Source organism: Opisthocomus hoazin, chromosome 8, assembly GCF_030867145.1.
Source record: "Opisthocomus hoazin isolate bOpiHoa1 chromosome 8, bOpiHoa1.hap1, whole genome shotgun sequence".
Lineage (NCBI taxonomy): Eukaryota > Metazoa > Chordata > Aves > Opisthocomiformes > Opisthocomidae > Opisthocomus > Opisthocomus hoazin.
Window position 1 is genome coordinate 51,447,435 of NC_134421.1, and position 16,625 is coordinate 51,464,059.

The following is a 16,625-nucleotide window of genomic DNA, read 5'->3' on the forward strand; positions in this document are numbered from 1 at the left end:
AATGTGGAGGTATGATTTCAGTTTTGTAGTTAGCTCCCTAATTACAAAGCCACGTCCTAGTAAGTGTTTTCTCAAGGACCATAGAAGTGGAGTGGTCTGTTTAGTTGCAGGTAGCTGTCTGCGAAACAGCTTTCCAGCAGAGGCATGCTATTCACCAGAGAAGAAAAAAATCATTCAGGCTAATTTTACAGTCAAGCCATATATGAACTGTAAAAAATTAGCTTGAGTTCAGTGTAGTGGAAAGGATGAATACTGAATTTGATTCAGTGAAATGACCTAGAAATAGGTTTTGGTCCTAGTGGCCTAGATTATGTCTCAGCGGCCGATAGTGTGGAGTCTGTGGGCCTTGAAGGTTGACACTGAAGTCTGTTGGATCAGTAAATGTGGAAGGCAAGTGGAGCAGCTGTGCATAGTTGGCATGCAGCTGAAGAAAACAGAGCTGGAATGAAAGAGGATGTGTTGGTTTGCCAGGACACTGGGACATTGTGGCAAGTTTTGGTAGTGGAGGGCTGCAGGGGTGGCTTCTGTGAGGGAGAGAAGAGTGAGAAAATGTGAGAGAAGCAGCCCTGCAGACACCGAGGTCAGTGAGGAGGGAGGTGCTCCAGGTGCCGGAGCAGATTCCCTTGCAGTCCTTGGAGAAGACCATGGTGACACAGGCTGACCCCTTGCAACCCATGGAGAGCCATGTCAGAGCAGGTATCAACTCTGCAGTCCATGGAGGACGCCATGCTGGAGCATGTGGATGTGCCCTGAAGAAAGCTGCATCCCATGGAGAACCTACTGTGGAGCAGGCTCCTCGTAGGCTTTGTGGCAAGACCTGTGGCCCGCAGGGGATCCGCACTGGAGCAGTCTGCTCCTGAAGGGCTGCATCCCGCTGGAAGGACCCGTGCTGGAGCAGTTCGGGAAGGACTGTCTCCTGTGGGAGGGTCCCCATGCTGGAGCAGAGGAAGCGTGGGAGGAGGAAAGAACAGCAAAGACATGTGATGAACCGACCACGATCCCCATTCCTCGCCCCTCTGCACCACTTGGGGGGAGGAGGGGGCGGAAGAGTCAGGAGGGAAGTTGAGCCTGGGGGGAAGGCAGTTTTAGTTTTGTTTTGTTTGTTTCAAACTATCCTATTCTGTTAGTAATTGGCAATAGATTAAATTAATCTTCCCCAAGTCGAGTCTGTTTTGCCCATGATGGTAAACAGTAAGTGATTTTCCTGTCCTCATCTCAACCCATGAGCTTTTCCATTGTATTTTCTCCCCACTGTCCTGCTGAGGAGGAGGAATGAGCGAGTGTCTCGGTGGGCACCTCATGGCCAGCCAAGGTCAGCCCACCACGGAGGAAAAGAGCAGGAAGTTCATGATGTCAGCTGCAATTCCCAGGGTTTTATAAAAATGAGGGCAGTTCTCATTCCAGTTACAAGGCAACCAGCAGGGATGCTGAGATGTTCTGTGTAAATTGGTATCTGTGGTCTCTGTGACTGTGTTAGATCTTACAGAAGTGGTTCGCCTGAATATTTTGTCTCTTCCCCCACGTTTTTTGAAGAGCACAACTGTACTTACCTCAGAATTACCAGCAGGAAATAAGACATTGTTCAGCTACTAGGCTCTGATGTTTTGTCATTTCCTATTGCACAGCAAACATTTGAGAACAGTCTTTACTGTATCTATTCCATTAAATTTTTGATTCGTCTTGAACCAATTCATCTAGCCGCAATAATGCACCTCATTGGAAACAGCTTTAAGCAATAGGAGTGCTCCAGTGCTTGAGGGACATTCTTCACGGAATCACAGAATCACAGAATAGTAGGGGTTGGAAGGGACCTCTGTGGGTCATCTAGTCCAACCCCCCTGCCGAAGCAGGGTCACCTACAGCAGGCCGCACAGGACCCCGTCCAGGAGGGTCTTGAATATCTCCAGAGAAGGAGACTCCACAACCTCCCTGGGCAGCCTGTTCCAGTGCTCCGTCACCCTCAGAGGGAAGAAGTTCTTCCTCATGTTCAGACGGAACTTCCTGTGCCTCAGTTTGTGCCCATTGCCCCTTGTCCTGTCACTGGGCACCACTGAAAAGAGCTTGTCCCCATCCTCCTGACACCCACCCTTCAGATATTTGTAGGCATTTATAAGGTCCCCTCGCAGCCTTCTCTTCTTCAGGCTGAACAAGCCCAGTTCCCTCAACCTCTCCTCATAGGGGAGATGCTCCAGTCCCCTCACCATCCTCGTAGCCCTCCGCTGGACTCTCTCAAGTAGCTCTTCATCTTTCTTGAACTTCTTCCGACACTGCATGCTGGGAAGTGGGTTAAGCTGAAAGCAGTGTTGCTAGCATGCAGAGAAAAAAGAAAATGGGTCAGTAATTTGTTTCTTCTTTTACAGATACCAGTAAGTTAACTTCAAGAAAGTAAGTTTAAGAAAGAGTCTGCCAAGTTTTGTATGAAAATCTTGTACTTTTTAAGGTCTACTGTATCTGGATTGAAGACAGCCCATCTGTGTTAAGTTAGATTGCTTTTTTGGCGGGGCAGGAGGAACAAAGCATACACTCAGCTAGCGCTCAGTTGGGGCATTGCAAGGCAAAAATACTTGCAGCACCTGGGAAGGAGGAAGATGCCACTCTGCAGATCTTTGTTGTAAAGCTCTTTCAACATCCCAAGCTTAGCCTCTCATTTTTATAATGCATATAATTTTTTTGCACCTTTGAGCTTTGATGGACTCTCTTTTGAGTTTTTTTTTTTGTGTGTGTGTTAAAGATGGTACCTGCAATATATATTTGTCTTTTGTGTAAAGTACGTGAGCACTTAATGGTATCTTTATTTATGTCTGGTCACAGGCAAGAAGGCTGTTCATCATTTTGTCACATTGCATACTTCTATTGTAATAAACTGTTTACATGACACAGTTGTAGAAAAAACTACGAGTGATGTATTGTGAAGGGATAAGAGATTTTTGCTAAGCCCCTAAGCAGTTCCTTGCAGGCTTCGTTTCTACATTCTACATGTAGACTGGCTCTGGACTGGTTGTATACCAAAACGCTCAACAGGCTTGATTTAAAAAATATGTATAAATTGAAGTCAGTATAAAGTTCATGTTGAGTTCAGGAAGATTTGTATCAAGCCCTCAGGTCTTTGGAAGTCTATACGGTCCTTCTTTGTCAGTTAGTTTCTGTTCTTGCCATTTTACTGGCTTCTTTCTGTAGAGAATGAAATACTCATGTCCTTTCTTTGGTGAGCCTTGTCATGTATCAGAATTTAGCTTCATCTGTGGTAGGAAAAAACAATAATGTTCCTCTCCTTCATCTGTTTCCTAGTCAGGCCTTAGTCTGGCATTAAATTTTATTTAAGTATGAGCTTGCAATTTGGAAGGGCTTTCATTCTTTTTTTTTTTCTGTTTGACAGAAAAGCTGTCAAAGAGTACAGAAGGCAAGCTGAACATAAATGTCTTTATCTAGATGGAAAGGGGCTGGAGTCCCTCTTCTGCAGGAGTGCCGGTCGGGTTTGTGTTGCCAGAGGTCTGGGGAGGTGGGTGGCAGTCCTCTTTCTTTGTACAGTATTTGAGAATGGACAGATAGCTCCTGGGCCATACAAACACCTGCTCAACCTTCTTTTGCCATACCCGTGGTAAAATTTACCTGCTCTAGTTCGCTCCTTTTGTCATCTCTGTTTACTGCCTTTTGTTCGCGTTTGTGTTGTTCTTTCTGCTTCTCTGCTTTCCCTTTCCCCTCTCACCCATTTCCTCTTCAGTTTTTCCTTCCCTGCCAAGTAACTCCTCGTATTCATTTTGCATGCTGCCTAGAATACTTTCTCCTGAGTCTTTTTTAATTCCCTTTTGATTAGCATTTTATTTTGTGTAGAGATTGCATATACAGACAAGAACACTTAGAATTTAGACAACTGTTGGATAGCTTCCTAGCACAATCCAAAACTTGCATTCAGGGATTTATGCAAGCTATCAAAAATTGTCTTTAGGATAATGCACGGAGTTCCTGTGCTCCAAGGCACTTTGCTCACATAAACTGGGTTCTTGAATCAAATGTTGTTCAGGTGAAGTGGTAATAACATTGTGAAGGATGTGTCTACTCTGGTCTGGATGTGTTTGCCACATTAAGAGTGAAAAATCTGGCAATAAATGGAAAATTCAATGAGGAGTATCAGTAAGAATAGGATCCTATTTCAGAAGGTTATTGAACTGAAATGGAAAATTTTCTCAGTGAAGTCAGGCATAGTTCCAGGTCTGCTACCTGCCAGGAGAGAATAGAATGTAGTTAAAAAATACTGCTATTGTTAGACAAACACTGCAGCACAGCACCAGTATTTCATCTTACAGAAAGGCTGATGTGTACATTAGCACCAGGAGTAGGTGCTATTTCATGTAATCTTAGTAGTCTTGTGTTAAGAGGAGTGTTTAGAAAATATAGGAGTTCTCCCCAAGGTGTTAACATGATTTTGGTGCTGTGAACACTTATAAAACCTTCAGTGGGGTGAAAATGCCCGTGAAATCGCGCTCTTCCCCAGCAGACAGGTAAGATTTATTTTAACTAAAACTCCGAAGGGTGCAGTCCTTTTAATTCCTGTTTCTACATGCCACATGCTGAAATTCCTGGGTCTGCCAGTTATTTCCTAGCTGTGTACAGTCATACCAGCAAAAATAGCCTACAGAATATTTTAAGCATCTGCTCTGGAGAATCGAGGGGCTTCAGTAAGAAGACACTGAAATGATTTAGAATGCAAGTAGTCATTGTGATATCCTTGATCAAGATGGCTGTTGGCAGAAGACATCATCTTTCTCTTCATTTCTTGGGAGTCTAACTACTTATGGATACATTTCTTTTGTTTTTTTGGAAAGAAAAGGAGCATATATATCCTCTTTGGTCTGCACGTACAAATGACAAACTTCCTCTTTCTTTGTCTGGTTCCTCCCATCCCAGCCCATTTCATGCACGTCCGTGACAGACACAGCGTTTCGTAGTTCTTCATGGGCTGTAGCGGTTTTACAGCCTGCGTTCTGGGGAGCAGCCCTGCGCCCTCAGCCCCCTGTGTCTGCCCCAGGAAATCCTGCGAAGCGCTTTGGCATTTCCTACGGGTGATGTTAAGCCTTGCCTAATCTGCAAGTAATGTGCAGCAGGAACTGGTGTACTACACTGCCAAGCCCTGCATGGACCCAGGCACGGCAGTCAGCAGCACGCCCGTGCGACAGCAGAGCCCTGCCACGATCCAGGCTGGATTGGTACAGTTGTAGGCACAGGGTTAAGGGAAGTGATTGTTCTCCCACTTTTCAGAAACTGTGAGATCACATCTGGAGTGCTGTGTCAGGTGTAAGAGAGGAAAAAGTATATGTCAGAAATTTTTTTTTTTGTTCAGCCCCTGCTTAAAAACTCAGTGCCTTAAATCCAGATCTTGTGCTGAATGAAGTCTGAAGTGCCCAGTGGATCTGTCTGAAGAAGTTGGCTTTGGTCTGTAGCTTTGCTTTCTTTTCCCTGGTCCCCTCATCAGGAGGATCCCTTTGCTAGTCCTACGTGTCCAGTTTGTTGATTTGACTTTTGTGAGCCCTTAAATAGGTCACTGGAAGGGTGGTGAAAATGTTCAAGTAAAGGAGAATGTCTTGTAACATACCTCTCCATGTTTCATTGAGGAAGTATTGAAGCATGTAGCGAGACTTCTCAGCTAAGACCTTGACTGGCCTTCATCCTGGTCTTAAGTGATCTCAAAACTCAGTGCTGCTGGAGCATGTGAATCTAAACTACGATGGCACACCAGAGACACGTATTGCAAGAGAGTCTCTCTGATACATAAAATAGCAGGATTTATTTTCATACATATATATATCTAGCAATGCCAAAAATTAACTGGAAACAAGATTTTATGTATGGGAAGAATTAGAAAACACTATGTAATCTGTTGCGGTACTCAAACTGGGTTACTGGTTTCTCATTATTGAGGAAGAGGAACGGCAAAATGCTAGTTTAATTATCTGAACATTAAAAACATAGCTAAAAAGATCTTCTGTGCACTAAATCAACATTTGCAAATTTCATATTACATTAGCACTATGCAAAATTACTTTCTACCCTGCCCCAGGCAACTTCTTAAAGTCAGGACCTCATTAACTAAAAAATACTTTCTCTTTTACAGTATATTCACTCCTCGGGCATAATTCACAGGGTAAGTGGAAACCATATAAAAGACGTTTATATTCTGATAATGTGAGTGGTGTTTGTGTATAAGTATGCCTGAAATTCTGTTTATAGTGTCTCAGCTCGATGATGCCTTTGGTTTCTTCTTCAACAGGCATAAAAGGTGATATGGCTACATCAGTGTAAGCTGGGCACTCAAGTTGCCCTGAGTACAGCTTAGATTTGGATTTCTTAAATTTGTGAAGTTGAGTTGTAAGTCTTAATGAAGATTAAACTTCTAAAAACATTGTTTAAATGTTGTTTAAATATCATGTTAATGTTCAAAGTTGGGGGGTGGTGAAAACATAGAAACTGAAAAAATAGTCCAAAATTTTAGAGCTTTGAAAACCTTGATATTTTCTGAGAGAAATTAAGCATCTGATTCTTTTTTAATCCCTGTCGTGTCTAAAGTCCACTTAAAATCACTTTTGCACTGTGAAAGAGGAGTTCTGAATGAGGCCCTTGTGATACCAAGCAGCATAACTTCCCCCCAAACTGTTCCATCAGAACAGCAGAAGCTGCCTGTCTGTAATAAAATAGCAGGAGCACCACAGAAAGTGCACAACATCTAGTAGCTTTAAGCTGGATACGGAAACTACACAAACTGCCAAAATAATGTAATAAATTGATATTTTTATTTCTACAACTGCTGTGATCATGGTCTAAATTTACGGTTGCTTAGACTTTTTCTGAGCTCCCTCTTGATACCTCTTGAGCTTCTTGGTTTCATTACAGCCCTTTGCACCAATTTGTTTCTCTCCAAGGCTCCTCTGATCTTAAAACGTCTTCGTATAAAACAAGTGGATGCCTGTTAAACTGTTCAGAGAAAAGAGTCTCCTAAACGTCTTCTGCTAAATTTTGTCAAAGGTTTGAAAAAGCTGAAGGAAATGTATTTCTGATTTTTTTCTTTCTCTTTATAACTGTGAATGTCTAAGAATCATTGACACTGCAAAATCTTAGTTGTTGCCAGTACTCTTCCCTTTGCAGGTATAGTTAGAAGTGCAACTTTTGAAGATCGTTAGAAGTCTCTACAATAGCTAAAGAGGCTTAAGGGAATTTTTTTTTTCATGTTTTGTTTTCATGTTCAATTGACTTAATTAGGAAATTGATTTTCCCACAGAAGAGAGCATGGACTTTTATGTGAAATCTGGTTTGATTCCTTCAGTACTCCTCCTAGGTCGATCAGGGTGTGGAACCATTTTGAAGTATATTTAGAGATGCACTGTGTACAGTCCAGAAATAGTGAAGGAAATTTATTTTACTCCATCTCATGTGAATCCTTAACTTTGTGGTGTTAGTATTAAATGCAACAAACTTATGTCCAAACCCCAGTCACAGTAAGATGAGTGAATTCCTTTGCTGGCAAGTTATTTTTGTGACTTCTAGCAGAAAAAAAGTTGATTTGTCGGGGAGGAAAACATACTGGAAAAAAGCCAAACGTATTCAAGTTTGTGTCTTTCTTTCTGTTATTATATTTAATTTTGTGATTTAGATTTATGACATCGTTTTGCCTGTTGCTGTTCGAAATAGTTGTATGAAAACCATTAAACCTAAATGAAAGAAAGAAAGTATGCTTTATTGTGCTAGCTGTAAAATAAATAAATAACATCCATTTCAAATCTGATTACAGGATCTAAAGCCTGGGAACTTGGCAGTAAACGAAGACTGTGAATTGAAGGTAGGATATGTTGGTTCGAAAAAACAGTCAGATGTATTAGAAACACACCACAGAAGAGAATGAGTGCAACAGCTGTAGACATGCTGGCTGGTTTCAGTGGTGGGCCAGGCTGTCAGCCCACGGGCTTTGAGGAGTCACAGGGAAACGGGGGAATGCTGGAAAAGGAAAGGGAAGAGCATCAGATGGACAGTGGTAACGATCTTGAAAAAGATTACAAGAGGCTGCTCCTGATGACTATCTTCCCATTTGTCTGACTTCAGTCACCGTAAGAATAGTGAAGTATCTATTTTAAGAAATAAAGCCCTGAATAGTGAGAATATATTCACCTCCTGTTTGTATGTCCTTGACTGACATAAATGCGCATTTCATATGAATGGCAGAAGCGATGATCAATTTCTGAGACCGTTCTGGAGCCAAGCACCCGAAAGGGCTGCTCCTCAAGCTGGAGACGTTGCCCAGGATGTCCCAGCTGAAAACATCCAGTCCAGATAGGATGCTGCGGGAGGCTGGTACCCAGTGCTGACAGGGCAGAGATGAGGGTTGACTCCGAGATGTCAGGGAGGATTTCTGGTGAGGAAGTCTGTGCCGCAGGTTGTTGGATGCATGGCATCGCTGCAGCGGTTGCTGACTTGGGTCCCTCCAGCTGGGTGAAGGGCAGGGTGAACCTGCTTCTGCGGGTTTGCCGCTGACGGAGCGGCCCATGCCACAGCTGTGTGCCCACAGCAAGCGTGTGTGTGTGGCAGCAGTCGTCACCTTTTTCCTATGTGATGTCTATGTCACAATGAATACTGGTATATTTTTATGCCATCGCTCAACTAAAAATACTTTCCAAGAAAAAATCGTGTCGTGGTTACAGTTGGATGAGAGCTGTGATGGAGAACGGATTTTATGATATGTTGCAGCTGGTCACTTCAGAGGGGCATGAGAGGAATCACATACTGCTCACCACCACCAAGAACATTTTATTTCTGTGAAAGTGATTCCTTCTGCACTGTTACAACTAACAGTAGTATCAATTGCATGTTGACTACAGTGTATTTCATAGCAGGAATATATCAGTTCTGCTCCATTTTTGCTCTTAATTGAAGTAGTATGAAAAAAAAAAATCATTAAAGGGAGACAATTCCTACCTCGGTCTCCTATAGTTCAGTTACTAGCTGTTTCTGCCGCTGCACTGCAAGACAGGTATTACTTGATTGCCGCTTCTCTGGAGCGGGGCAAGGATTGGCATGTACCGTGACTCCCTTCGTCCTGCCCATCGAGGCTTCCCTCCAAAGATGGGTGGGAGGATGGTGCACACCCGCCCCCCTTCCCAGTATGGAAGCTGGGCTTAGCTGGCATGCACCCTTGGAGACCAGGGCTATGGCTGCCGTTGTGGAAGGTTATCTGTCCTGAAGTGTAGGTGTTGCCACTTCCTTGGAAATGTTCTCAGCAGAGTCCATCTAAGTAGTAATTCTTCTCCTGTACAACGTTTGTCACCTCAAGCCTCCTTCTAAATCACTGAACTGAAATACTGAATCTGACCAGGTCTGATTGCAGTTTCTTACATGTATTGGAAAGAATGGATAATATTTGTACTTCAGAAATAATTATGCAGTGTACCCTGGCCTAGCAAAATGCATCTTTTTGGCTGTGTAGAATGACTTTGTTATTAAAAAACCAATTATTTATTATTCGATCCCCAAGTGTAAGAAGTCAGGCAGAGAAGGGAAGAGACCGGCATGGCTGAGACAAGAGATGCTGGTCAAACTAAGGAAGAAGAGGGAACTGCACAGGCAGTGGAAGCAGGGACTGGCTTCCTGGGAAGAGTATAGGGAAGCTGCCTGGTTGTGTAGGGATGGGGTCAGGAAGGCCAAGGCACAGCTGGAGCTGAACTTGGCAAGGGATGCGAAAAATAACAAGAAGGGCTTCTACAGGTATGTCAGCTGGAAAAAGATGGTCAAAGAAAGCGTACCTCCGATCATGAGCGAGACCGGCAAACTGGCAACAGCAGATGAGCAGAAAGCTGAGGTACTCAACAATTTTTTTGCCTCAGTCTTCACTGGCAACCTCCCTCCTCACCCCTCCCGAGTCAATGGATGGCACGAGGGAGACCAGGAGGGTAAAATCCCTCCAGCTGTAAGTGCAGACCAGGTTCGGGACCTCCTGAGGAATCTAAACGTACAGAAGGCCATGGGACCTGATGAGATGCATCCCAAAGTCCTGAGGGAACTGGCTGATGTAGTTGCCAAGCCACTCTCCATGATATTTGAAAAGTCATGGCAGTCAGGGGAAGACCCCAGTGACTGGAAAAAGGGAAACATTGTGCCCCTTTTCAAAAAGGGTAGAAAGGAGGACCCTGGGAACTACCGACCTGTCAGCCTCACCTCTGTGCCTGGAAAGATCATGGAACAGATCCTCCTAGAAGATATGCTAAGGCACATGGAGGCCAGGGAGGTGATTCGAGACAGCCAGCATGGCTTCACCAAGGGCAAGTCCTGCCTGACCAACTTAGTGGCTTTCTATGATGGTGTAACAACAAGGGTGGACAAGGGAAAACCAATGGATGTCATCTATCTGGATTTTTGTAAAGCCTTTGACATGGTCCCCCACAACATCCTTCTCTCTAAATTGGAGAGCCATGGATTTGATGGGTGGACCGTTCGGTGGATAAGGAATTGGCTGGATGGTCGCAGCCAAAGGGTAGTGGTCAATGGCTCAATGGCCGGATGGAGACCAGTGCCGAGTGGAGTCCCTCAGGGGTCTGTACTGGGACCGGTGCTGTTCAATATATTTATCAATGACATGGACAGCGACGTCGAGTGTACCCTCAGCAAGTTTGCAGATGACACCAAGCTGAGTGGTATGGTTGAGATACCAGAAGGATGGGATGCCATCCAGAGGGACCTGGACAAGCTGGAGAGCTGGGCCTGTGTGAACCTCATGAGGTTCAACACGGCCAAGTGCAAGGTCCTACACCTGGTTTGGGGTAATCCCCAGTATCAATACAGGCTGGGGGATGAAAGGATCGAGAGCAGCCCTGCTGAGAGGGACTTGGGGGTACTGATAGACGAAAGGCTGGACATGAGCCGGCAATGTGCGCTGGCAGCCCACAGGGCCAACCGTGTCCTGGGCTGCATCAAGAGAAGCGTGGCCAGCAGGTCGAGAGAGGTGATTCTGCCCCTCTACTCTGCTCTGGTGAGACCTCACCTGGAGTACTGCGTTCAGCTCTGGAGCCCTCAGCGCAAGAAGGACTTGGAACTGTTGGAGCGGGTCCAAAGGAGGGCTACAAAAATGATCCGAGGGCTGGAGCACCTCTCCTGTGAGGACAGGCTGGGAGAGATGGTGTTGTTCAGCCTGGAGAAGAGAAGGCTGCGGGGAGACCTGATTGCAGCATTTCAGTACTTAAAGGGAGCCTATAGGAAAGATGGGGACAATCTTTTTAGTAGAGACAGCAGTGACAGGACAAGGGGTAATGGTTTTAAACTAAAACAGGGTGGGTTTAGGCTGGATATAAGGAAGAAATTCTTTACAATGAGGGTGGTGAAACACTGGAACGGGTTGCCCAGAGAGGTAGTGGAGGCCCCATCCCTGGAAACATTCAAGACCAGGTTGGACAGGGCTCTGAGCAACCTGATCTAGTTAGCGGTGTCCCTGCTCGCTGCGGGGGGGTCAGACTAGATGACCTCTAGGGGTCCCTTCCGACTCAAAACTTTCTATGATTCTATGATTCTAAGTGGAATTACGTAGTACTCAACACTGCTTATTTTAGGAATGTAGTTTAGCCTCAGACTGTTTCCAGTCCTTAGTTAATTCTGTTCTTGTATTTTAATTTTTTATTAGTTTTTAGAATTGTTTTTATCACTTCTCTTTGCTCTGGCAATCTGAAAGGTTAGTCAGGGTTTTTCAGTTAATTACAAAATCAAGCTACATCTACTGTCGTGTGCTAGAATCATGCCTGGCCTATGCATCCGCACAAAACAACAGTGAATTTGAATGGGGGGCTTTTGTGTGCTGATACGTAAGTACATTTAGATCTTATGGCCAAGGTTTCCTCCCTAAAAGAGATGTAAGACTTTATGGGAGTAGTTCAGTTCTGTCAGAATTCCAGCGTTGAATTAATATAAAAAGTCTAACTCTAGAAGCATACAGAAGAAGATCAAAGGTTGTGAAGCACTCGCTTAAATAAATAAAATAAAAGTTAATGCAACACTGCAAAAAAGTTTCTTAGTGTACAACATACAAACTATATACTTGCATGTAGCTGTTGTAATACAATTTGGAGAGAGACCTGAATGTTCAGGGTCCTGTCATTTCAGAATTCCCCCATCTAGCACAGAAAGGTGTTGTCTCCTCCTGGCTTGTAGGTGGCCAAATGGTGAGTGGGTCACAGGGTGATGGGGGAAAAAAAGAATCTGGAAAAAACAGTTGTACATGTTTCTCTTCCCCACCCCCCGAGCCGTGCAATCACACTTTGAGATGCAAGCCCAGGTCTAAGATACACTTTCAGGGTATGATTGCTGTATCTCCTTATTTAACACAACTTATTTTTCTGTTACCTTGAACATTTTTAAGCTTTTAGATAAACTGAGGCAAATAATTCTACATCAGAACACAATTTTGTGAATGACAAGGAGAAAATGTAGCAGTAAGCTTTAGTTTTTGTTTCTTGACTCTTAGAGCAAAATTATGATGTCCCTGGTTGTGCAGCAAGCTCTGATATCACATGCAGAAGACAAGTGGAAATTTGCAGTTAGGTGACTCTGGTTGTCAAAAGGCAACCAGTCTACAAACAGCCAACCAGTCTATAAACAGAAAGCCCATCTATAAACAGAAAGCAAACTATAACATGTTGAGAAGCGTGCGTGAAAAATGCCAAGGCGGGGATTTAGCTGGGCTCCCTCTTACACGGGAGGGGTTGTGCTGACTTCCCCCCCTGCGTGAGAGCACTCGGGTGCCACGGGCAGGACGTGGCCCCGCTCCGAGAGTGCGCTTTCGAAGTCAGTTTATGTGGGCACCGGACCACGCTGCCAGGGATAGTCCAACCCTTTTCCCCCACGGCCATGCCCTCAGCAGCTTCCCCTGCAGCAGCTCCGGTGGCGATGAGGCTGTAGGCAGGTTGGAACAGTTCCTTGAATTGATAATTAATTAGCAATCAGTTTTCTTTTTCACAATGAGCTTTCTGGCTCCGTTGTCTGATGCTCTCGACTGCTACACAGGAATCAGAAGAGTGACAGTGAAGGGTGCCTGAGGGGAAGTCACTGCCCTTCCTGCAGTCTCAAAGTTACAAGTTATTTTTGTTACAGTTATTGAAGCAAGTTTGGAAAATTAAGTTTGCTGAGTAGAAGAGGAGCTTATCCTTGAGGAGCTGAGGTGAATTTGCTCTCTCTTTCATAATTCCTGCATTATAAAAAGGATTTTCAAACTTGCTCTGAAAATTGCTTTGGAAGTTCCAGCTGAAAAGTTGGAGATTGGAGTATGAGAATAATAGTTTCATGCAAAGGTTGTTGTTGAAGTGATACCAAGTTAATATTAAGTACTAGCAGGATACACTGGTTCTTGAGCCCAATGTATATATAAATGAAAATAAATCCTGAAGTTAATACATAACAAAAACTCTTGCTGTCTTTTTCTGCTTTTATGAAAATACAAGCCCAGTTTATAGATTAGCTGTTCCCAACTCAAAGTGTCACAACCCTTAGTATGGAAAAAGCCTAAAAAGCTGTGCCAGAAGAGATGGTACCACATGTGGCTTTTGACCTGTTACATAAAACTTCTGTTTTTCTTCCACCCCCTCCGTCCCGTGTTACTGGGAAAACATCATGTGTGTTGTATATGTAGAATAAATTTGAAAGCTGTATATGAAAGTGTATTTTGCTATTGAAAATATTTTGAGTCCAGCAAATCTTCGGTACCCCAAAAATTGGCTGTAATCTAGTGCGTTTTACTGGTAAGAATAAAAATCTCTCCCTTTGCATCCTATTCCTGTTTTTAAATTGGTAGGTAATCAGCAGGCATGGGGAAAACATGGAAATGATGTTTCAGGTATGGCAATAAAGATAAGCCATAGCATTTTATACTCTTGATCTATGAATGAAAATATAATTTTCCTTTCTCTTAGTGCCAGGGAATGATGAAACTATCCTGAAATATTTTTAAATGTTTCATTACAGAGAGCATTACAAAAACATCACCCTTGGTATAGTAATGCACAGGTGCTCCTGGTAAAAACTTCTGCCCTGTCAATATAGATATGAAGCCTGAGACGCATGGAAGCTAGTGGCTGCTCATGCGAAGCTACATATTCAGCTATCTGTGGATGATGATGATTTGTCTGAATAGACATTACTTACCGAAGCCCCCTGCTTCCTGATAAATATGAACTGACTGTCATTCCAGGAGTGGCATTTTCTTGCTGTTGGCCGCATCTTTTGGCACCAACTTTTGATGATGGTCCATGCAGGTGAGCCCTATTTGGCCAATTTTGTAGAGGTTGCCAGAAGGCCGTAACGTTGATTTTCAATCTTGCTGCTGTACATATTGCTATATCTAGAGATAAATATCTCAGAACCTTAGAAATAAGCTGAATTGTGCATGATCCTTTAAAAAAAATTGGCCCTGACCTTGCATTCTTTACAAAGGGCTGTTCTGTAGTTGATGCGGTAGCATGGTTTTACAGTTTTTAGTGTTGCTATAGGAGTATCTAACTTGGAAAAAAAATTGTAAAGCCCCTTGCTACTTCTGTCTCGATTTTTCAAATGAGAACAAGATGTTTCAGTGAGAAAAAGATGCAAAAATATACTAATCTCTGCAGATTGTTCCAGTTGTTTTATTTTCCACATTTGTAAAGTCTGTATAAAATAGATAAGTAGCTATCTGATCAGGATGTTCTTTGTGCTTCCACTACAGATTCTGGATTTTGGATTGGCGAGGCATACAGACAGTGAGATGACTGGTTATGTGGTTACAAGGTGGTACAGAGCCCCAGAGGTGATACTTAACTGGATGCATTATACGCAAACAGGTCAGCATCTCTTCAGAAAAGTGGTAATAGAGCTAATAGAGCTAAAGCATTCACTGAATCAGGCAATATATAAAGCAAGTCTTTGAAGTGACTGAGAAATTGGAGGTGGAAATGATGGTATAATTATGCAAAAATTCCTTGTAGATAAACTGCAGGTAATCTTTTGGTGGTTTTGAGTTTGGGGACTTTTTTGTGTATTTTCTGAGAGTAACAGAAAGTACCAAGGTGGTTGGAAAAAAGTAATATAAATGTATACAGATGTGACAGTCTGGTCTGTGTTCCTGTCTTCTGCACTGCCTGTCATCTCCCTGCAAAGATGTGCTGATCGTAGCTCGAACAGACAGGGGAAAGTGGCAGAAGGAGGGAATTCGAGTAACATTAGGGTAACTATGGAAGTTTTTGAAGGCATTGAAAATTTACTTCCCACATGCATCTGCCTGTTAACAAGAAACTGATTCTGTGTATTATCAGATTAGAAATTATCTAATTAGAAGAGCTGATAGTTTTATCTCTACTGTTCATCATACTTGGCAAGGCACTCATTTGTTTTGTAACAGGCTACAAAGGTAAGTTTTACACTTCTTTAAAATATGTTTTAAATTAAACTTTATGTACATTTAAATGGACAAGTATTCAGCAATTTAATGTGATGGTCTTTTTTTCAGTTGACATCTGGTCTGTGGGCTGTATAATGGCTGAGATGATAACAGGGAGGCCTCTGTTCAAAGGAAATGATCGTATCCTTCAGTGAATTTATGACACTAATGTACAAAAATGATGAGAGGTTCTTATGTGATACAGTAGGTCTGTTGAAAAACAGATGAGCATAAATTGAAATGAATCGTAAAATGGCTTGCACCTTTCTCATTAACTGGTGATTTGATACCTGTACCACTCTTGCACATCTGGATATTAAAACTCGTATTACGGAACTTTCTCAGTAGAGGCAGAGAGATGATCTTTGAATCACATCTCAAGTCATCGGGTAAAAGGTTCTGTGATGATAGAAAAGGCATATTTTGATTTTTTCTTGGTAATAGAGTCCACAACTCCAGCACATGCACAGAAGATTCTGCTGTTGTATATGGACTTATGTGCACATGACAGTCCATTGCATGCTTTGTGAGACTTAGCAAGAAGTGTTATGTAAGTAATATCTAGTCAAACGTTTTAGATTTACCGAAGACATCTAGTCCCATCATTTCATTACTGAGTAATTAAGAATATAGGTAAGATTAAGCCATAATACAACTTCAGGTGATACTTCATTGGCAGTAGTAGTTGTGATAGTTAATAGAGGATGGTGTAATAAAAGACAGCAAGAATTTTTTACCTTTTTTTTTCTTTCCCAGCTTTGTATGTTTGACAGCTCAGCCTAAGCATTTTGCACTGCTTTTCCCCATGTGGAGTTCCAGTCAATAAATTGCTTATCTGCAAATACTTGTTTACAGAATCACAATTGTTTAATTTTAGTTATATTTGTATTTACTTACTTACATGTAAGATTAGGACTTCATTGCATGGATCATATTGCTCTTGTTTTGTGAGGAAAAACATAAAAAAAGGAAGACTGCATTCACCAAAAAAATGATGGGGACTGTGGAAAAGTAGAATACATCAAATTGTTTCAGCTGTACAGATTTCAAGTATGCATAAGTTCATAACAAGAAAATACTAAAATGCCTGCCAAAGAACAGCCATTGACTAACACAGCATTTCTCAGTTAATGCAAACCTTGAGCATTCTAGTACATAAATAAGGAAATGAATGAGTCATGATTTTCAAGAGTAAGAG

The 16,625-nt window shown here is 42.7% G+C and overlaps 1 protein-coding gene across 3 annotated transcripts in view; it reads left to right on the forward strand.

Annotated features, from left to right (window-relative positions):
- The window catches only part of MAPK12 (mitogen-activated protein kinase 12), a 45,968-nt gene that overhangs the window by 17,251 nt on the left and 12,092 nt on the right, over positions 1-16,625 (forward strand). For all 3 annotated transcript variants that reach the window (XR_012764773.1, XM_075428341.1, XM_075428343.1), the window contains exons 5-8: positions 6,110-6,139; positions 7,781-7,828; positions 14,717-14,831; positions 15,497-15,568. Coding sequence is in view for 2 of the 3 variants with exons in the window: in XM_075428341.1 (XP_075284456.1) it covers positions 6,110-6,139; positions 7,781-7,828; positions 14,717-14,831; positions 15,497-15,568 (265 nt within the window). In the remaining variant the exon portion in view is untranslated. The remainder of the gene's footprint in view (positions 1-6,109; positions 6,140-7,780; positions 7,829-14,716; positions 14,832-15,496; positions 15,569-16,625) is intronic.